This window comes from Salvia hispanica, chromosome 1 (genome assembly GCF_029641045.1).
Source record: "Salvia hispanica isolate PSC_SH4W2 chromosome 1, Shi_PSC_v1, whole genome shotgun sequence".
NCBI classification, from domain to species: Eukaryota; Viridiplantae; Streptophyta; class Magnoliopsida; order Lamiales; family Lamiaceae; genus Salvia; species Salvia hispanica.
This window is the reverse complement of record NC_142692.1, coordinates 5672106-5694794: the sequence shown is the minus strand read 5'-3', so window position 1 is coordinate 5694794 and position 22689 is coordinate 5672106. Positions and strand designations below refer to the sequence as shown.

At 36.9% G+C, this 22689-nt stretch overlaps 5 protein-coding genes across 10 annotated transcripts; 3 read left to right on the top strand and 2 right to left on the bottom strand.

Moving 5' to 3' along the window:
- Positions 1-146: 146 nt before the first annotated feature.
- Positions 147-3402, top strand: LOC125222282 (putative protein S-acyltransferase 14). The gene is made up of 7 exons (XM_048124805.2): positions 147-568; positions 1366-1576; positions 1670-1761; positions 2006-2129; positions 2207-2292; positions 2623-2688; positions 2898-3402. Exons 1-7 carry the CDS (start codon positions 359-361, stop codon positions 3021-3023), a joined length of 915 nt encoding a protein of 304 aa, XP_047980762.2. The 5' UTR covers positions 147-358; the 3' UTR covers positions 3024-3402.
- Positions 3403-3822: 420 nt separating this feature from the next.
- LOC125222414 (myeloid leukemia factor) lies at positions 3823-6531 on the top strand. Of its 6 annotated transcripts, none has more exons than XM_048125003.2 (8): positions 3867-3977; positions 4362-4461; positions 4622-4982; positions 5056-5228; positions 5303-5383; positions 5731-5806; positions 5884-5940; positions 6164-6531. In XM_048125003.2, the coding sequence occupies exons 2-8, from the start codon at positions 4369-4371 to the stop codon at positions 6316-6318; spliced, it is 996 nt and encodes a 331-aa protein (XP_047980960.1). In that variant the 5' UTR covers positions 3867-3977; positions 4362-4368; the 3' UTR covers positions 6319-6531. The 6 variants fall into 6 exon arrangements, with proteins under 6 accessions (XP_047980961.1, XP_047980960.1, XP_047980959.1 ...); XM_048125002.2 differs by having other exon boundaries at positions 6146-6531; XM_048124999.2 differs by having other exon boundaries at positions 5884-5976; positions 6146-6531.
- Positions 6532-6816: 285 nt separating this feature from the next.
- Positions 6817-8734, bottom strand: LOC125222415 (small ribosomal subunit protein uS15). The gene is made up of 5 exons (XM_048125006.2): positions 8584-8734; positions 8426-8498; positions 7452-7590; positions 7184-7370; positions 6817-7028 (listed from the first exon to the last, which is right to left on the bottom strand). The coding sequence occupies exons 1-5, from the start codon at positions 8604-8606 to the stop codon at positions 6995-6997; spliced, it is 456 nt and encodes a 151-aa protein (XP_047980963.1). The 5' UTR covers positions 8607-8734; the 3' UTR covers positions 6817-6994.
- A 7220-nt stretch (positions 8735-15954) lies between these two features.
- Positions 15955-18106, top strand: LOC125221391 (uncharacterized). Its single transcript, XM_089059304.1, has 3 exons — positions 15955-16230; positions 17229-17372; positions 17816-18106. The coding sequence occupies exons 1-3, from the start codon at positions 15955-15957 to the stop codon at positions 18104-18106; spliced, it is 711 nt and encodes a 236-aa protein (XP_088915430.1).
- A 1715-nt stretch (positions 18107-19821) lies between these two features.
- LOC125222469 (UDP-glucuronate 4-epimerase 3-like) lies at positions 19822-21868 on the bottom strand. Its single transcript, XM_048125107.2, has one exon. The coding sequence runs from the start codon at positions 21589-21591 to the stop codon at positions 20293-20295; it is 1299 nt and encodes a 432-aa protein (XP_047981064.1). The 5' UTR covers positions 21592-21868; the 3' UTR covers positions 19822-20292.
- Between the last annotated feature and the right edge of the window lie 821 nt (positions 21869-22689).

Sequence of the window (22689 nt, the reverse complement as noted above, 5' to 3'; positions counted from 1 at the left end):
TCATCTTAGTAAAATGATTGCAACACAAATGGAATAACCTATACCTAATAATCATTTCACCGGTCTCTCATAGTTTTGTCAAAAACCTTAATTTCTTAAATCTTGTAGCACACATTTACATATTTAACCCGTAAAAAGAAGCAAAATGTAAAATCGCCCCACTAATTTTTCTCTCCCTCTCTATTTCACGCATGGCTTCCACCGTCGCAGGATTCATACACGCTAGGCGGGATCCATAAACCCTAACCATACCCACGAAAAAACGCCAATTCAGAAGCTCAAATCACTGAATTTTCATCTCGCCTTCGGTTTCCTGTAGCTAATTTGGATTTGGTAATCGAATAATCAAACAATTATTATGCATAGATCTGGTGCCGCGATGGCGTGGAACGTGTTCAAGTTCTGTACTGCACTGCGGGGGCTCGGCTCGATCATGATTTTACTGGTTCTCGGCGTCGTCGGCGTCAGCTATTACGCGGTGGTGATCACTAATTACGGCCCTGGACTCGCTGCCGGCGGCCTCGATTCACTTATTGCTTTCGTCGTCCTCACGATGTTCCATTCTCTGGTAGTCAAATTGAAGTTTTTTCATTGTTTGATACTTTCCTGTTTGTGAAATTTGGAAGTCAATGTTTGGTGAAGTTTGATCTGTTCGTTTCTTCAATTTTAGTTCACTGGACGATTTCGGGGAATTTTTTAATGGATTTATAGATCTTCCTCTGGGTTGTGTTATTTTCTCTTGTAGAAGATCAACTATTTCAGATTGGTGCGTGGACTTGATAAGTGGTAACAATAACCGTTTTTGTTTTTGATTTAATGTGAGTGAGCATTGTGGGAAAAAATCGATTTTTAATGGTCTTGATTCATATGGTATAAGATCTTTTCTATCAGGAAGAACAGTTTGGTGGGTGTATAATATTTGTGTTCTGTTCGTCAAGTTTAGGAATTCAAGAATTTCCACTAGATTGATGATTATTGGAAATTGAACTAGTCATTGTGTGAGTTGAAGTTAGTGTTCTATCTGTCTCATCGAAAATTAACTAAATGTGTTCATATTTACTACAGTATTTCTTTTTTCTTCACTTGCATCACTTATTAAAATGTGGGATCTCGGTGAGAATTGCTCATCATTGCCTTGATTCAGATGGTGCAGAATCATCTGAAGTAGGAAAGGACTGTTAGTTATCGTCGGTTCAGATGTTTGCTGTCCAATTTGAAGTACTGATTTACTGTATTTTATAACAGCAGTGGAATACTGTAATTCTTTTTGGCTGTCAAGTTTAAATTTTCTATAAATTGGACAAGTGACATACTGCTGCATGGCACATTCAATGAAATAAATCGCTAATAACATTCCTTCTGCAGTTGGTTATGCTGTTATGGAGTTATTTTTCGGTTGTCTTTACGGACCCAGGCACTGTGCCTCCAAATTGGCGGCCGGCAGCGGATGAAGAAAGGGGAGATAATGACCCATTGACTGCATCAGAATTTCCATCTGATACCGAAAATGGTAGAATTCGCTTTTGTAGAAAGTGCAACCAATTGAAGCCACCTCGTTGCCATCACTGCTCTGTTTGTTAGTGCTTCTTGCATAAATCCTTTGAAAAATTTTAGATTTCAATATTGTTTTTTCCACGACTGATGTGTTTTTGTTGGATTACCATCTTAGGTGGGAGGTGTGTACTGAAGATGGACCATCATTGTGTTTGGGTTGTCAATTGTGTGGGGGCACTAAACTACAAAAATTTCCTCCTCTTCCTGGTATGATATTTTAACATTCTGAGTATTGTACTGGCTGACATTTTGCAAACTTGACATTTATGTTAATCTTCAATAGGTTACTAAAGTGTACAAACGCTGTTTGTCATAAAATAGCTCTGACACGGGATTTTTTGTCCATTACATTTCCACCATTATAATTAGTATTGTGTGGTTCATTTGAAGGCTCTACATCTATATACAATTCGATTGATGACATTGACTACATTATAATTTTCTTTTGCAGTTCTACACATTCCTTGAGACCAGCCTTGTCACTTTATCATTACTCCCACACTTCATTGCATTCTTTAGCGATGGAGAGATCCCTGGAACTCCCGGAACTCTTGCAACCACTTTTCTTGCATTTGGTATGGCAACCTCTCCCTCTTCTTTCCTTTCCTGAGTTTTTCTATATATTCGGCTATGATATATGTAATGTTTGCAGTCCTGAATTTGGCATTTGCATTGAGTGTGATGGGATTCCTGATTATGCACATTTCGTTGGTGGCTGCCAACACCACAACTATTGAGGTACTTCACCTTCTTTTTGTTCTCATAATTCAAGATCAAGAATGAGCAAATGTCTCATCCTCATGGGACAGTGCTGATACACCAAAGTTTTGATGTAACTTTCAGGATATGTTGAATGTAATATTTCAATGCTATACTTTCTGGAGCTACTTCCTGAAGCTCCTTATTTAGTGCTTCCATCCTTTTTGTTATATTCCTGAAGCATGCAATTTTCACTGTTATCTATTTTTTAAAAATTACCTGACATGATTTTTGCTTTCTTTCTTATTTCATAATTTGGGTTTATGTGAGGTGAATGATGCTGATGTTTTGTTGATTTTTTTAACGTAGGCTTATGAGAAAAAGTCTTCTCCAAAATGGCGTTATGATCTTGGGCGAAAAAGGAACTTCGAACAGGTAAGGCTATACAATTTTAACTATAGTGTCCTCTGGAATAACAATTCCAACTGTATTTGTCCCTTCTAGACATAAAGTTAAAATGATCATTAAAAATACTGTATTTGATTTCAATTCTTCAACATATTTCATTTGCAACTATACACATCTTCTTAAACACTGCCTTTGGTTTTCGCGCGTATCTTATACGACTGCTTGTTCTATAATAGGTGTTTGGGATGGATAGAAAGTTCTGGTTTATACCTGGTTACTCTGAAGAAGATCTGAGACGAATGCCCGCTCTCCATGGCCTCGAATACCCTTCGAAGCCTGACCTAGGTGCCCAAGAATTCTGAGATGGGTGATAGCCACAAAAACATCATAGATTATGAAATCTTGTTTAAAGTTGCTGGTGCTGTGAGCTAGGGGTTCTGTTTTTCCACAGAATTTTTACGCGGCTGCCTCGTGCGTATCAGCTGAGAATGGTGCAGAAGAAGAGTTTGATGGGTGGGGCTGTGATTAGGATTTCAGATGATAGTAAGATATATTGGTGCATGGGGGTTAGAGAAGAAATGGCTATCTATGATACAAGATTGCTGACTGTGGTGACGTGGCAGGCCAACCCAAAATTGTTGTAACATGTAAGCCTTGTTCTTTCCAAATGTAGATTAATCCTAGATTCTGTGTCTTGACACCAAATACCCATGTATTATAGTGAAATTCCACTTTTGTCAATCTTGCTCCTCTTTCTATTTCTCTATGAAGGACTAACATGTGCAACATTAACTATTTTACTGTATATCCTAATAATGAAAAAAAAAACACGAATACGCATTTGATTTTATCTAATTATTTTAGCTTCAAAAATTCCCAACAATAAGGTAATAATAAATTCCTGCCAATGTATCCATTTATGTTTAAAATGTCCAGTCAAAGAATTTTTAAAATCTCCAAGTTCTAGGGCAGGCAATTTTTTTCGATTTTTATGATGATTTATTTTAAAGCAGAATTTTTATTAGTATTACTATGTAGTAAATAATTTTTGTAATTATTCTACGATCAAGATATTTAAATATTAAACGGTGTCACAAAATCGAAAAATCAGGATGCTGCTACATTGTAAAAATAAAGTAGAAAAACATGCAACGTAAAAATGGATTTTTGAGAAAGCACGGGAACAATCTAGGCGCAGCACAAATCCGGCACGTGTCAGCGTCACGGCTATATATGTTCCATTGAGCTCGGGAAAAGTTTCGCTCTCACTTCTCGAAATTCAATCTCTCTCATTCCGATCCCGAGGCTGAAAATAGGTAACTGCGTAATGAATTCATCCTATATTTCCGATTCGTTATTCGCTTATGTTCGTGCGTGTGTTTATAATTACTACTCGCTGCTGCAATTTTGAGTAATACCTTGATATCGTGGATGATCGCACGTAAATTGCCTTTTCTTTTCCCCGCTATCAACGGTGAGCTTGATTTGATCTTCTGTGCTTGTTGTTTCCGGATGGTGTTGCTATATCACAATTTTTTTTTTCTGAGAGAAGACGATTAATAACCGAGATGAGCTCGCAATTTTGAGTTGAGTTGTTTTTTCCCTAGAGAATGTGGATGATTGGATCTACCTATAATTTCGAGATTTCTGTGCTGCGCATGCTTATTTGCTTTGTTGAATGGTTGATGGCTCTTGCACAGGGTTGCTATGTGTGGGATTGCTAGGTTTATGTCTTTAATTTTGCAGTCTCTGTACCGATGCATTTGGAGCTCAAACTGCTTTGTTTATGATTCCGTTCAAGTAAGAGAACATATTTGTGATCTTGTTTCTGGAAATACTACAAACACTTGGGGTTAAAGTCATTCTTTATGCATATGAAATTTATTTCCATTTGTTGTCATCATAGCATGAGAAATATAGTTTGCTCCACCGTTTTTGAAACATTTACTGAAACTAATAGGGAAGTGAAAGTGCAAGCACGATGCAAAGTGACAGAGAAAAAGTGAGAGAGGAGTCCAGAGCTGCTGGTAGGCAACTCGACAGTTTTGATAGCGTTGGTTTCCAGGGAAGCATGTTTCCCAGCATATTTGGAGGGAAGGATCCTTTCGATGATCCTTTCTTTTCTCGTCCCCATGGGGCCTTGTTTGGCTCGGACAAGATAAGCTCCGGTAATCCTGGTAACGTGCAGCCTATGAACAGATCAAAAGGACTAGTGATAGAAGAGCTGGACAGTGATGCTGAAGATGAGGAGAATGATGTTCGTAGTCCCTCTTGGGCAAATAACAATCCACTTGTTGAGCATCCGGATGATCAGGATGATGGTAAATAGATGTGTCTTGGTTTTTGAATCCTGCAGAATGAAGTTCATGTGCTGATGATAGATCTGAATGACAGATAATGGAAAGAGTCCCAGAAAACTAAGGGACGTGTCATCCAATGCAAATCAGATCAAAGTGGAACCAGAGAAACCGCGATCTCACAGTGTAAGCTTCCAGAAGGTGACATATGGTGGGATCAACGGATCATATTATACAGCAACAACTTCTCGTAGGACGGGAAGCGATGGAGTATGTCTATAACATTTGCTAAGTCTGGGTTTTCCATGTTGTTTGTTTATTCTAATACAATTTTTCCTCTTCAGGTGACGTGGGAAGAGAGCAAGCAGGCTGATCGAACGACAGGTCAAGCAGCTCACAAGATCTCCAGAGGAATTCACGATAAGGTGAGCAGACAATATCCGAGATATAGTATACACAGAAATTTTACAACTCTTGCATGATAGGGTTAGTTTGCCTGCACTGTTACTTTTTTGAGACAAGGCAGAAATTTCTGCTTGTTTAAATCTTTGACATTAGGTTACTTTCTTAAAATTGGGCAATATAGTGGAGCTCGACCCTGCGAAGTTTAGTTGGTTTTTCTTCTCAAAATTTCAGATCAAGTTCATGCATGATTTAGAGCTTAAGCTAATATGCCCAACATATAACGTGATTCTAGCTGTCTCTTCTAAGTAATTGTACAGAGAGGTGATGGGTGAGTTGGGATCCGTTGACCATTGCATATGTTTTGCAGGGGCATTCAGTCACAAGGAAGCTTGGTTCGGATGGTAAAGTGGAAAGTGTGCAGACTCTACAAAACCTAAATGAAGGTTAGTTGTGTACAAAACAGAGATGGTGCACCCGTTTCTGCTCAGTAGCAGGTTGCTGATGTAATGCTTTATTGCAGATGAACTTGACAGCTTTGAAAAAGCTTGGGGAGGCATTGCAGACAATCACTTCCGTGGTAGGAATGATTCATTTGATTTTCCTAATATCTCAGGTAATATAAGTTGTTCTGATTATCAGGGGGCTTGTGTTTGCATGCCTATTAAGGCTATAAAGTTTAAAATGGCTGAAAACTAAAAGCTGATCCTAACAGTTGATATCTGTGACATGATGGCGATATCAAGAACTATAACCAGCTTCTAGGCATGCTAACACTTGTAAAGATATTCCGTGTGTGACAGGGATGCATAGCAATAGGCTTGGTCCATTGGCAGCCTGGGGAAGCTTGTCCGATCCATTGCGAGAGCTGTCGCACACAAACAGAAGCAGGAGCTTCAACCAGGACCAATCCACAAGAGGAAGACCGAAAAAGGTGGTTACCATAAACATCGAATAAACAAACCAGAAACGGCTGCAGCCATATAGTATCAGTTTTTAAGTGGTCTGTATGGATATCTCGAGTGTTTTCTTAGAATCTAGTATTTGTATTTGAGAACCTCTCGATTTCATGATGGATTGATTGATGTTCGATACACTAGAAATCAGCCTTGTCAAGTAGATGCACTAAAATAGATTGAGATTATTTAAATTTTCAGATCTCTTGAAATCAGCCTTTTTTTCACAAATGTGCCGAAACCACATTTTATTGCATAAGCTAATGTTTCATAAGCTATTTCAAAAAAGTTTCTTAACATTTAATTCTCTAAAGATTTAATCATGTGCAACACATACTAATTAATCTTCTTACACAAAGGGTTGATTAAGAATGCGGTTGCACCTGCATGCTATAAAAGAATGCAGGAACTCAAGGTGGATGCATCGTACATCACAAGCAACATAAATAATTACTCAGGCAAACGCCCAAAGAGGCAGTTTGCGACGAGGGCAAAATAAATAGCACAATGAGTAATAGCCTTTAACAAAGTAAAAGATCCATTAAACTCGTCATATATCAAAACATGCCTCAACAACAACTAAGGAAAAATGTCTTGGATAACAGAGATTCTAGCAGGACCTCTCCTATACTGAGATAGGACTTGATTAACAAACCCTCTTCTCCAGTAAATTCTCTTCTAGGCCACGAGAGTGCTGGCGGTGGTAGACTCGCTGCAAAGAAACCAAGCAAATTACTCAGTACTCATTGAAGACAGAAAGATATAAGCATGAACACATCATCTGTTTTTTTCAAAGTCACCCCGTGATGGTGGTTTACGAATAGTTTACAGAAATGGCCTAGTTATTAAAAGTCAAAATGAACTTACTACTTCCAGACAGGTGGAAGCTTCTTGGTCTTCTTATAGTAGCGAGCAAGCCTGTGGATTCTGCTCTCAACGAGAATGAGCCTGAACTTGGAATCTTTGTCCTTCCTGTTCCTCTCAAGATGCTTCCTGATGGCAACAGCTTTCTTAATAAGGTGGTACAAATCCTCAGGAATCTCAGGAGCAAGCCCTGTGTACAAATAACAGTTAGAAACTTGCAACAGTCATCAAATATGACGAGAACAAAATATGAGACACTGAATAAGCATACCATGGCCCTTGAGAATCCTCAAGATCTTGCTCCCAGTGACACTCTTCACCTGGGCAATGCCATGAGAATCACGAAGAATAACACCGATCTGGGATGGTGTCAAGCCCTTTTTGGCAAACTTACAAATGTTTTCTTCAACCTGAATCAGGAGATAAACATGAACTGTCTGAATAAATCTGCTAGTAGAGAAATGTATGAAATCTAATAACAAGACTAGCATGTGTCAGCATGCAAAGATAGTTTATAACAATAATTTTAAACTACATCAACGCAAGGGGTAGTCTAGAAACAAATTTCGCAAGTTCCTTTTTGAGAACTGAGGGCTAACAAACAAAGATTACATAATCATCCTGTATTCAAAGTAAGACTCAAAGTACATAGAATCATGGTTAAATGACAATAATACGAAATGCAGCAACAATGTGGAAGAGAATTACTATAACAGACACTAGAGGATGAGAATTATGAACTTAACAAAAATGACTGAGAAAATCATAACTAAGATATAAACTGTAAACCCTTAAATTCATAACTTCACAATTATGCCAGTTATGCTTATTAAGCCTTAATCTTATCTCCCCTTTTTCACCATCAGCCCTCTAATGAAAGTAGCAGAGATTATAAAGATTGTGACAAATCCTACAACATACATGAAAACCTTCTTGTATGTCTAGACAAAACCCATCCTATGGAGGAAATTGTTCACCACAAGCCAAATTAGCTAACAAAAGATACAGGATTACCTAATTATGCTACATGAATGCCCACTGAAATACCGATGAGAAAGATCACACAAAAACGATAATAACATGTTATCACAGAGCATATAACAATAAATCATCAAATTGTTCAACATTTCATTTTAAAGTTCAAATAAACACAACAGGCATTGCATATCAATATCAATCTAATGAATTGCAAATGAGAAAATCTTCTGATTAGAAAAACGGTAAAAAGGCACCGTAATCACGTACATCCTGGGATGAGATTTTGAGCCAGCTCGGGGGCGTCCTCTTGTACGGAAGTGCCGACGCTGAAATACCCTTACTGAAACAATCGATAAAATGCAGTATCAATAATTAGAACCATAAACACGGACAATCGAGCGAAAGCGAGGACCAAAGAAAGCTACCCTCTGCTGTGCATACGACCCATGGCAGCGGCTGAAGATCGCGGCGGCTAGCTGATCAGCTGCTGTGGCGATATGGTGTGCAAAACCCTAGAGTAACGAAGGTAAAATCGGAAGTGAAAGGGCTTTTATATGTGTCGCAACCAGATTTGCAATTCAGTCCTCGACGTTTATATATTTTGCATATAGCATATCAACTAATTTCCACATTGATTTTTCTGATAAATAAATTCCATGAGCAAACAATTTTCATTTCCAAATAAATTGTTGGTTGAATGGTCCCAAATGTATCATTAAATTTACCCATTTATGATTAAATTGATCAAATAAGGATAGATCATAGATCTTCGAATATATTCACATATTTAGTTTCATTTTCTTATAATTTTATCAAAAAATGTCACTAAATAAACCCCCATTGATATTTTTTAGAGGAATTCCATCCATATTACTAATACTCTCCCTTCTATTCAAAACTAGTATCTCATCCGTGCTATGCACGAAATATTGAATTATTTAAAAAATATAATATGGTGGGTAAACAACTGAACATAAATTTTTGTAAAGCATAAATATACACTCCATCCGTATTCAAAAAATAGAAACATTTATAACGGCACGAGTTTTAATGCATAATTGGTAAAGTAAGTGAGAATAATTGGTAAAATAAAGAGGAAAAGACTAATGGTTTAAGTTAGAGAGAGGAAGAGAAAATGTAATGAAAGTAGAGTTAGTGAATTGTGGGGTCCATGTCCTAAAGTAGAAACATTCTAAAGTTTCTATTATTAAGGAACAACCAAAAATGAAAATAATTGTTATTTTTTAAAAACGGAGGGAGTATAAAAAAAATACATTTTAAAAAGTTAAACAATTGACTCAAACGTACCTCTTTTCACAGGTCCAAAAAGTCTCTTACTCTTAAGATCCCTAATAAAATTATCCAATTTGATTTGAAAAACCCGACATACAATATCAAGCCGATCAACTGGACGCCATCCTTTGGGGTCAAGCAATCTTATAATTTCTAGCCAATTTGGGTTACAAGCAAAAGTAATAAGTAAATTTGGATACCCCACCCATCAAACAGTTAAATGAGATTAAATCTTATAATAATCTTATGTAACAGCAAACGCGTACAAATGTAAGGGGCAAAAACAAACATCTCCTTCAATTTGGAAATTTCATCAATATTTGCATTACTGTGTACCCTAGATGCACTATAATGTGTGCTCGCACGAACAACTCCTGAAATTTTAAATTTATAAGTTATTCCGAGTAACAACACTGTAAAGTAAATACATTCTATAAATAAATAATTAAAAACCATCCCCACCTCGAAATAAAGTAGGCTTGCAGAATTTTACAATGGCAATAGGAATCTTCCCTTTAACTCTTTCCATTTGTTTAAGATAGAAGTCTACAATATCTTCCCACAATGTGCAATAGAGGATGTTATTCCCGAGGAAAGATGTGTTTAAAATACATTCAACAAATGAGCAAACTAAACAATAATTCAACTCGTATTGTGGATCTGATAGTTGTATTTCAATGAGTCTAGATGTACAGCGTGTCACAATCAGGCCACAATTGACAATCGCACCAATAATATTTGTAAGAGTAAGAAGTAAGCAGCGAGGGAGAAAGGAACGAAAATTAACATCAAAATTAAAGATGTTGAAGTCACCAAAAAGTGGTTCGTCCGCTATATTGACAATCTGACTAATTTCCCCAAATGACTTAAACTAAAACGTCATTTTTGTAAACTATGGTTTATTCACTTCAAACATTTGTGTCTTTGAAAACATAACCAGCCGAAATGCATGATTTACTAGGGAATTGTGAGGACTATTTTCCTTCACAAGAAAAATGCGTATAGGGAAAACCCCCCTCCTTCAGTATTCCACCAAATCGAGCATGCAAAGCTCGTGGAAAGTAGCCTGGATTTTAACGCCCTGTAGGAAAAGTCCAGAATTTATGATTTACTATTACTTTGCAAATAAACATTCGACGACCAACAAAATAACGTACCGTACGATCTTGTAAAACACACTGTTTGCTGATCACAATGGTTTTGTCTCCAACGACGGTTGTGGCAAAAACACGAATGCAACGTGCTTTGACAACCAAAGAAATTGAGGTAGCCTCGAGCTCATTGAGCATGGTATGTAATGGTTCCATGGCATCAAGCTTTTATCCTATGTCGCAAGAGCAAAAATGGTATGTTTGAGTTCTATAAGGTAAGTAGGTATGTGTGGATACCTAGCCGGCGGTATTTCTCCCGATCCAGCATCGACGTACAGTCGCCCAGGACCACGTCGGTGCCCACCAACAGTTGTTTGACGACTACTTCGCTGAGGGCCTGCGGTGGGGGGAGTAATTTTTCCTTCGGCGCTTTAGAATGTACCGACCACTCTTTCTGCATACCGTGTTGGCGCCAGAGGTCCGGTACAAGAATTTTTTATTCAGATGTGACGCGAGCGATAGACTCGGGCTATCGCTGATGCAGAAGTGCACCGATGCAATTAGGCAGTTGATTTATGGAGGTGCGGCCGACATGTTCAATGAGTACCTTCAATACTATTATTATCCAAAGTATTTCCTATATGAGGAACGGAGTAACATTAGATGATACCTCTACCTTATTCGACCAAATTAGACTATGCAATATAGTGATACCACCCATGCCAAGATCAAATCACAAAAAGGAGAAGCATTGCAAATCTAACAATACAATTCAATTATGAACAATTAGAAAGTAACTTCAATTGAGTAGGAAGATGTCAATGTTGAATCCTAATTTCAAATTACAGTAAAAAACTCATTTGAGGAGGAGCTACCGTCTTTAAAACAAATTATATTTGCAGAACATATAATCACCTATATCCTTATTCATTTGAATGTTAGGAGGAGCTACCGTCTTTAAAACAAATTATATTTGCAGAACATATAATCACCTATATCCTTATTCATTTGAATGTTTGTATCATCAAAATTCTTCTCCATGACATTCATCACTACATGCTTTAAAGCCACTGAAGCTTTTCATTTTTTTCAAGTCACAAGAGGTGGGTGTATTTGCGGAACTTGCTTTAAGACATATGTCAAATATTAGTTGATACTCCCTTCGTCCCAAAAAAGATGCATTTTTGGTTGGGCACAAGGTTTAATGTAAAATTGGTAAAGTGTAGAAAGAAAAAGTAATTAAAGCATTGTTAGTGGAGAATGAGTCTCACCTTATTAGAGAGAAAAGAGTTTCCAAAATTAGAAAATACATATTCTTGTGGGACGGACTAAAAAGGAAAGAGTGCATATTCTTGTGGAATGATGAAGTAATATTTTTCTATGGTATGTATCAACACGTTTGCACATGTACGTACTTGATCTTAAGTAGGCACAATCAATAAATCGGATGGGTTACGGGCTGCTCCTGAATACAATTTCGACTGTATTTTAGCAACTCTCAGTTTAGCTTTTCCATCTATATAAACTCTCTCAAATTGTGGTCTTATTTCATCTATTTTGAATGCGTTAAAAACTTTGGACGCTATGGTATGTATCTCAGGAGATACATCTTCTTCGACACACTAAGACACATCTTTAGCCTTAAAAGGGATTCCTACAGTAATATTGAAGCCTGGACAAATATTGATATAGGTAAATGTTAAATCACTAATTTATGTGGAACTGATGTGGATTCGTGTCACTTACTCTTTGATATTGTTACTCTAATCGCGAGACCATAGAACAATTACATTGGCCCTGTCAACCCTGCCGCATCCCGTGTTTTTGCCACTTTAATACAACAAACTTCAATGTTGGTGTTCAATCTTGCTTCTTCATAATCATCGTGCAATATTGTTTCTTCATCATAAGCTGGGTAGGTCACATCGGGCTCCAAGATTTCTTTATTGTATATTGTAAACATTTATAATGAAAATTGAATTAGTTATATAGGTCAGACAGACTAAAATTATAACAATGTAATGTAAATACGCTTAATAAGAATATTTGAATCAAATTATTCATCGAAGTTCACTCATTTCATTGTTTTGCCTTTCATGTTCCTCACTTTATCAAAATCATCCTTAAATACGATAGAAGAGCTCCTCCGTATACCATGTCGAAAGTTTCGGTATACCGAATTACGATATATCGAACTTTCAGTATGGGTAACTGTATCAAAATTTCGGTATATCGTACCAAACTTTGGTATACTTTACCGGGACAGTATACCTAACTTCGGTACACTATACCGTTATACCATACTGTTTCGTGTAACTTTATATACCGAAAAATATATAAATGATTTATAAATTATTAATCGATATATTTATCATTTTAATTCAAAATATTACATTACATTATTATTTAATCGGTATATGTGATATGTATCTTTGATTCGATATGTATTGATTTCGATACATATTTTAAACTATCGGTACACCGGTAATCTCAATATATACTGGTAATATTCATTATATTTGGTAATATATACCGATAAATACGTTATATTTAATCATTTATGTATTTTCCTATCTAGAGCTTTGGATCGAGCACGTGTGTTCCACAAACAGAAAATGGGAAACATAATAAAAGATGCATCTCCCTTGGACACGCATCCTTGTAATATTGGTCCAAACATACACTGCCGAATTTATCAATATTCAGACGGCGAATTCATCCCAACAAAGCTCTGAAACAATTTCGACTTCGGTTGATCAGTTGCGTCATTGATAGTCTGCATTATTTAAAAGGATCATTATACTGGTAATATTTTGCGTGACTCAATCTACTATTGTGTCAATTAATGGGTTGACAATTTTTATGCATTCATATGTCAAATTTTTGTAACGAAATAGTATACTCGTTTTCTTTATAGTTTATTAACTTATAGTATTTAGTATTTATGCATTCAAATGCAAAGTCAATCATCTCAATTTCTTTCATATTCCACTACATTCGTATGCCATTCATTCATTATTATTACTCAATTGTCTAACACAATCTCTCGACATTGGACTTTGTTATACAATTACGATCATAAAAAACATTGCATACTAGGTGCTCAATTAGTTGTCAAAGAATTTGATAAGGTTTTATGATATGGATATCTCTGTATCTTCGACTAACGCCAAAGAGGCTGAACCGGTGGCAGGTCGGATAGCAGAAGAACAACATGAAGAGGACGCTCCGTTGGTATTTGAGACGGCACCGGTCGTAGAGGTGCCTAACTCTCAGTCGCGATGTCAAACCAAGTGACCGAAGAAGTATGGCAATTATGTATCGCGCTGAGTAGTTAGTTGTTTTAGACTTTCTTGTAAATAGTTTGTAACATTAATAATGTAACAACTCGCATACACTAATCACTTTTTGTAGACTTTCTTGGAAATATGATACACATTTTGTTATGTCTTAAATCATCATACCAAGTACACTGATTCATATACGAATATACCCATCAATGGGGTTTTATATAAAAATAGTATTCTTGCTTATTTGGAATTCTAATCAAACGTTTAATTGGCTTTTAGTTATACATTTTTAATTTAATATAATTAATCTTGTAAATTTCTTCAAATTTAAATGACATAGTAAAACCTCTCACTCACTCCACTTATTCACACGTTTTTAGCTTTATACATTTTTAATTTAATATAATTTTTTAAATTAAATGGCTATCCTGCAATCCTGTAATTTGTAAATTTCTCCAAAACTTCTCTTGTACATAGTGTATAAATGGGCTAAAAAGGGCAATGACAAGTAATAAAAGCGATTAAAACATTTAAAATATTAGTGAAAACAAATATACCTCATATTACATAAATATTACTCCCTTTGTCCGCCATTAGGAATTTCGGTCACTTTTGCGTACTCGTTTTGTAAAAATGATAATAAATAGTTAAAGTGGATAAATGATAAAGTAAGAGAGGGAGAATAATTTTAACTATTTCTCAACTTACCATTTCTCAACTTTAACTATTTATTATAATTTTTATTAAACGAGTGTGTAAAAGTGACCGGGACTCCTAATGGCAGACAGAGGGAGTAGTGTTTATTTAAAATATATTACTGTAGTACTATAAGTAATGAAATTTGTAGTGTGTTTGGTTCATGAAATTCAACACCCACAACTCAATCCTGGATGGATAATCCTGGAATAATTAGTCATAGCTAACCTCTATGACTAAAATAATCTCACAGCTCAATCTCGTATCTTCGTATTATTTTATGTTGAAAACCGAACACCACCTAAGTAATGAAAAAGAAATAAATTATTTTGACTTACGAAAATAATACTCCTACTAGTAATAAAGGGCCGCCGATCCTATTTTCACGGGCTATATTATGATAGGCCCGACCCGAGTGATGCTTGATCTCTAGAATCAGATAAACGCGACTGGAATTTGATTTCGTGGATCCTGAGCTTCTGCTAAAAGTTGGTAACTAACGTAAGTTGATCTCATCTTCAAATACTTTCATGGACAACTTTTGCGATAGAATGAAGCAAATTATCCTTCTATTCTTATTCCATGCGTAGAATTGCATGTGTGTTTTGCTAAGTTGCAAGCATGAAACGAATCGATGTTTAAACTTTAAACCCTAACATTTTGGGATAATCTGAAAAATATTGGAGTGTGTTATATGTCGTTTTTTACAGGGGATGTGTGTTTGGGGGTAATGCCGTTTGCTAATTTGTGCATACAACAACGGAAGCTGCATACATTATTATTTTTGTTGATATTGCAGTTCAAATCACTGCACTCATTTCATTTAAGCTGTCTGAGGGAGTCCAGTATGCTGCTGGGAAAGAGAATATGTGTTGGATGGAATCGGTTGCTTTTACTTCTTTCGGTGGTCATTTTAATCACCCGCTTGCTCTCAGGTAGATCATTTCAATGTTCCTTTATGATTTCATTTTGTTTTTATGCGTATGAAATGGAAATAAGGATGCTCTTCTTTCAGTCAAGGAGCTCCATCAACAAATGGATTTTCAGGATGTGCCTAAGGAGAAGCCAAAGCCTGTTCCTCTTATCAAGGGACCTGCTGCTGGGGAGGGACTTTCCGACCGTTTGCAATGCCATGGTTGGATAAATTCCGTCTTCTCTGTGGAAAAGTTTTAGCTTCTATCTTCATGAGATTTGAATTCCTTCATTTAGTCTAATCCATGTTTTAATGATAAGGTGCTTCTATTTTCGCTGTATCTGGAACTGCACATTATCTTAATCACTATATAAATATGTTGTCAGCCAATAACTAAGTATTCTGTCAACTTCCTTATTGATTTTTCAGAGGATTTGCTATATTAGGCATTTATCACATTGATTATTCCATCTCAAATTTATCTATACACAGAGTTTTTGTGTTGTTTGCTATATGTCATCTCAAATGCATGACTATGTTAAACTTATCATTCGTTACCTTAGTGCTCAACCTACAACATTTTCAGGAACAAGGGCTCTTAACACAACACAATTTGGGAGCTTCCCTAGTAAGAACTGTCTCCCAATTGTAACTTTAGTCACCGTATTCACTATCTACAACTCAACTGCTGACAGTAGAACAACTGAGCTGGTTACTGTTGGGAACATGTCCTATAACAAGGTGGAGAGGTCGATGGCCATTTTGAATGTTTTCTTAGAGTTTGTTCAGGTATTTGTTATTATGATTTTCAAAACTACCATTATTGAAATGATTTTGATTTTGTGTGTAGTTATGACCCAATCCTATGCAGCATTATTACTGTGTATAGGATATCCACAGTTTTTTTTAATTTTATTTTCCCAACTAGAATTCAAATTCGTGTTAGGATATCCACAGTTCTACCGTCTGAGTTTTTGAATTATCAGTAGTTGAATTATTTGGATTTTATTCACCGGCATGGTAATTTGTCATCTAAGAAAGATGTAATCGGAAGTGCGCACTCTTGTGTCCTCCTCCCTCTCTTCCGGCATTTTCACATAACTTAAGAGATGTTTAGATATCATATCACTGAATATCTGTGTTCTGTGTTATAAATTTTTTCTTTCTTCATGCTTCTATAAGTTGAAGCTGAACTTCTTATTATAGCTTAAGCGACATGTTGGCATTTTGGTTTGTTAAATAGATTTGACTTGCTTTGCAGAAACTGTCCATTTTTCATTTAATGTAGACTGTAATATAAGCTTCAATTATCTAATTTTCACAAATGATGAGTATCATCGACGAGTACGATTAGAAAAAATATCTTGGAAAGCATTTCTGGAGTCAGTGGGTCGGATATCCATAGTCAATAGCTGTCTTGGTGCTTTAATCATTACACCTTTCATCTATCCCAAGGGTTAGTCCTAAGCCATGGGGTTGTGATTCTTCTAGTGCTCTATGTAAACCACTGGTAATCAATTAGTCATTTTCTGTTTGTTTGCTATAAGTTTCCTGGAACAACAATTTTAATAGGAGTACCATAAGTTCCTGGAACAATCAATTGATCATTTGCTGTTTCTTTGTTTACTATCCATCCATAATGATACATCAGTAATGGGGACGTGAATTGATGACACCATCTTATTACCACTTCCCAACTGGGTCAAATTAATCACACTATCTGTGCCAATGTCATTTAATTTGTCTCAGTTGAGCCTACTAATTTGATGCTCCATAAATGATTATAGGAAGCTATGTATGGATGCCATGTTGTCATTCTTACTGATCCCACCTCTGATCTTCCTCTGCCTAGAGATCGTGTCACCATTCAACCAATAAAAGGTGAATATACGAGACACAAGTTGATGCTTCAAAGAATCAAGTCGTACATTGTAAGAGCACAGAGCACTGTTCGGAAATAGGACATTCCTTTTCTTATCATTCTCTGCTTAACTAAGTTTGGTGGTATGTATTAGATACTTTATATAAAGAATATAAACATGGTAGTCAACTAGTATGTGTCAGAACAGCTGATTCAAATGCAAGCCTTTTGAGTCGTCTTCCTTGGTGAACCTTTAAATTTTCTTGTTTGCCCAAGGAACAAGATAGTGGATTGTTATATCTATGCTCTGTTAATTTCCTTTGTTTGCGTATTTTACCTCACTTATATTTAAGTCGAAGCTAATGTTTTATCATATGTAAGAACCATCTCCCGAACATTTTGGTGGATTTTCTTTAAAAAGTTGATTTATAGTTTAGTAGCTCTATGTTCCCACATCGATTGTTTCTAAGAAATGTGTGTACTTCTCATTTGCAACATCTGTTGCTTGTGCAGATATTTCTACAAACAAGACTTGAGAAGCTGAAACAGGACCGGGAACCAGAAACTCATTTCATTTTCACGGATTCTGATATTGCAGTAATAGGAGACCTTGATGATATATTTTCTGACTATCGTGATTTTGATCTGGCTCTTACCTTCCGCAACAACAAAGATCAAACTCTAAATTCAGGATTCATTGCCGTAAGGGGCACTGCTGATGGAATTCAAAAGTACATTGTGATTTCTCCTTGGCATACAGAGCTGAAAATTGTTCTGTGGCAGTTTCGGAGTATATTCTTCTAGTTCTATTTTATGAAAGGGCTTGATATGAATGAATAATACACTCTTTGTCCACAGGGGCGTGGCTTTTTTACAAGAAGTACTAGAAGTTTACAGTTCAAAATTTATGCGAGCTTCTCGAATGCTTGGAGACCAATTAGCTCTTGCATGGGTTGTTAAATCTGAACCCAACTTTAACATGAAAAGGTTCTCTAGAAGGGAGGCTTTCCAAGACATGATTGGTGGTGCTTCGGTGCTTTTCCTACCGTGCTCGCTTTATAATTGGACGCCACCAGAGGGTGCAGGCATGGAATGCCTTTGGGTGTGAAGGTAAAAAACATGCTTATGGACTACAAAATCTGATTTTTCTTATTCATTTATTGGCTAAGGTTTTTAAACAACACTTTTTCTCTCAAAATCTAATTCATTTCGGGACATAGGTAGTCCATTTTAAAGGATCAAGAAAACGACTGATGCTCGAGGCCTGGAACTACTACCTTTCGTCTCGCCATAACCTCCCTGATATGCTATGCCTCATCTTGAGAAGTGGAAGAGCAAAATATGACTTCTGAACTCTGTATGGGCTTCTTTTTCCATAGCAACCATCATTATCATTATCAAGTTGCATGATTTGATCCCTTCAATTTGAAGGTGTTTCGATGAACTGATGCTTCATCAAGTCCTTCACTCACTGTCCCATGAAACCATGTTCCTACAGAGCTCCTTAACCGGTGGTGGTTGGTTTCAAGAAGTTAGTATCTGCTACTGCCCAACACAAGATTGTCTGGGGACAAGAAGAAATCCGCGTCCGCCAACACATCTCACTTCTCCAGCACTAACCTACCTGTCTTTCCTTTCTCAGCTTCAAAGGCGTGTCCATTGGAGTTTTGTTTAGAAAATAGATCGATTGAGTAGCAACAGATTACCTATAAACTCAAGTTTTCACTTTTCAGTATGGATCTCAATGTGACTATGAATTCGTTATTGATTTTTTTTTCTTGAAGAGGAAAAGAAAGTGGTCCAGTTACTATTGTGTCGAGTTCAGTATTTGAAGTATTGTCAAATGATGAAAAAAAGAAAGAAGAACGTTTGCCTTTTTAGGCAATCAATTGCTACATGTCACTTCCTTTAAACGGCAATTCAACCAAATTGCAACGCTCTTCACTTCCAAGTCAAGACTTATCAATTTAAAAATCGAAAATATGAAGAAGAACTGCGAAGTATGATTAATCCCCACTTTCTTTCTTTCTTTAACTGAAAAGCAAAAGCAAATTTCTTGATTTGTAGTATTCCCCTAATTTCTTGGCATCTGTATCAGTATTTCCATCCTAGGTCAGAAACCTAAGTTTTCCAAAGAAAAATCAATAGGGCTTTTTTTTGTGTTGCTTCAAACAGTAACCACTTTCAATGCTACAATCCCTCAATACCACCTCCAATCAATATATAACTATGTTTTGTTTCTTACACTAACTGTGCAGGTAAATTCCCACTTGATCTAGGAATCTAAACTGAATTTGGTTAAAGAAGTTAAATGGGATCACATTAAATCAAGATCCACTTAATGCCAGACAAGAAAACAAAAACCCCTAACAACTTACAAGGTTCTAGAAGATCCCACAAAGACATTGCCAAAATCAGTACCAAGTCAGTAAAACATCTTATATCAAAGCAAAAACAGTTAAGGTCGTCGTAAGCATGTCCAAAGCAGCAAGAAAAGGAAGAAAATTGGGCATGAGCAGTAACACCTTCAACAGAAATACTGTCATTTTTCATCTTAATGAGTTCAAAATGTGCAGAAACATGAAACAAAGTTCATTTATTGATACACAACAGCAAAGCGAGTGCTATATTTGAATCGGATTTGGATCAACACATGTCCGTCAAAATCAGCAAGTTGTTCCACCAGTTTATGAATTCTACAACAAGTAAACTACAACAAATACAATCAATCCCATGAATGACAATATCTTGTGTGGCCTTTGATGCAGATCACAAACACCAGGTGAAATCAATCAATGCCCACAGGCCACAAGAACTTCAATCGTGGGATCAGGAATCTCATCTTTATACGATGAAATCATGATACTCGAAAGCAAGAACAATTGTGCCAACAAAACACAGATATAGATTAAGAAACAATTATAAGAATAGGAATGGAAAAGAATAGAATGGGTTCTACCGCACAAATCCAAAACTTTTTGTATCCACTATCATTGCGCGCTCTTCTTGCCACTCCCATAGTAACTGAGGTACCACCGCGCAAACTTCTTCAGCCCTGTCTGCAGATCTGTCGTGGGCTTATACCCGAGCTCCCTCTGCGCCAAACTTATATTGGCATGTGTAAACTGCACATCCCCATTCCTAGGCAGCTTCATAACCAACCTCTTTGCCTTCACCTTGAGCAATCTCTCCAAGATGCTCACAAGATCCGATACAGGCACAGGCGAAGTGTTCCCCAGATTGTACACCCGCAGCTGAGCCGGCCCCTTCTTCTTCCCACCACTGCCAGTGCTCTTCTCAGCAGTATCCAATGCAGCCAAACACCCCTTCACTATATCATCAATGTAGGTGAAATCCCTAGCCACAGTCCCGTGATTAGCACCCTCAAAGATGGGAATCGACTTCCCTTTCAACATATCCCTAGTGAAGAAGAAATACGCCATATCAGGCCTCCCCCACGGCCCATAAACCGTGAAGAACCTCAATCCGGTGAGGGAAAGCCCGTAGATGTGATTGTAAGTATGTGCAATCTCCTCACCAGCCTTCTTAGTTGCAGCATACAAACTCGCAGGCTGATCAGTCCTATCCCTCTCCGAAAACGGCACCTTGGTGTTCAATCCATACACAGAGCTACTCGAAGCCCACACAATCGAAGGCTGAGGGTTTGCTTCCTTGCAAACCTCAAGCAAGCTGACTAATCCAGCAATGTTGCTATGAACATAAGAGCTCGGATTCTCCATAGCATAACGAACTCCGGCCTGCGCTGCCAGATGCATAACATGAGTAAAAGGCACGATTTCAAAAAGCTTCTTCAACAGAGAAGCATCATTGATATCTCCCTCAACAATATACACCCCTGTGCGCTCCAACAGAGCCTGCCTCGCCTTCTTGAGCGAGGGATCATAGTAATGATTGAAATTATCAAGGCCGACGACGCCATCGCCCCGCCGCTTGAGGGCGGCGGAGACGTGTGTGCCGACAAAACCGGCGGCGCCGGTTACTAAAACAGAAATCCCATTTCTGGACCTAATCTTAGCTGAGGCCCTGACTCTTTTCTCAAAGTTAGCATCTCGATAGAAACTGGACCTAAGCGACCTTCTAGAAGGATCTGAGGTAGTGTGGGGTGATGAAGATGGTGATCTGTAAAAGAAGAGATAGATCAATCCGAGAAACACAAGCGACCAGAAAGTGAGCTTAGCTAGATACGAATGCAGCCGCAGCCTATTGTAGGGTGATTTCTCGATCTTGAACTTTCCCGGGGTTGATGGGGCGCAGTCAATGTGCTTCATCTGTGGCGAAATCCACTGAATTTGTTGATAGATTTGCGAGCTGCCCCACTTGGAAATTCGATGCTGATTTTAGTTTGAAAATGCTAGGGTTATGGTTGGGGATTTTGCAATTGCTTCTTGGCTTTGCGAAATTGGCGGATGCGGTGTTCAAGATTGGAGAGAAGAAGCAAAAGGGTATCTCAAAATAGACTTCTTTTTCTCTTCTGGTTATTAATGGAGGTGGGGTTGGTGGTGGTGGCGATGCTGTATTTTTCTTTTTTTCTATTTTCTTTTTTTCTTTTTTGCTTTTGTGTTGGGTTGTCTTTTTTCACTTTTCTTCCATTGCTTCACTGGTGAAATAAAATGTGAAGAATTTGATGATTGATTAATGGAATGATTGGGAAGAGAGAGAGGATTGAAGCATTAGTTTTAAAAAAATTTAAATTTTTATTGGTAAGTAACAATAGAGTCAAACACAGACTGTCATTAATGGCAAAGATTAACGTCAATATCCATGAGATTTAGCGAGAGTTTAATTGTAATTAGTGCTTATTTAGGGTTTTTTCATTTGTGTATTTGGTTGATTATTTGGTCATATTATAGATATTTTTAGAATATGTAGTACATTTGTAAATGTATGAGTGTACAGAAAATTATATGGGTATAAATTGAAATGATGCACTATATAAATAGAATATGTCCTCATTATGATATTATGGTTGGGCCTTGTCTGGCTAAACAGATCCTCTATTTTGTTATGTTTATTTATTAAGTTCTTGTTTTGATTAATTGTTAAGATAAATAGAGAAAAAAGGTGCTGTGGTGGTTTGAGTATTGAGGGGTTTTTACTTTTTGATTTGTTGTAAAGTGGCTTGAAATTCATGGCTTGATTATCACATGGGTTTGTTACAAGACAAAAAATATTACTCGTATATGCCTACCTTGAAGGAATGTGAGTTTTAGATACTGAGTTTTTGACATTTGTGAATGATTAAGAAGTATAGTGTATTTGTTTGTGTACATGAATATTTTAGTGAAATTTTATGTCTTTAGAATTTAGATGAACAAAGGGAGATTGGTTGATTGATTAATGATTCCATCCATGTGTAAATATAAGTG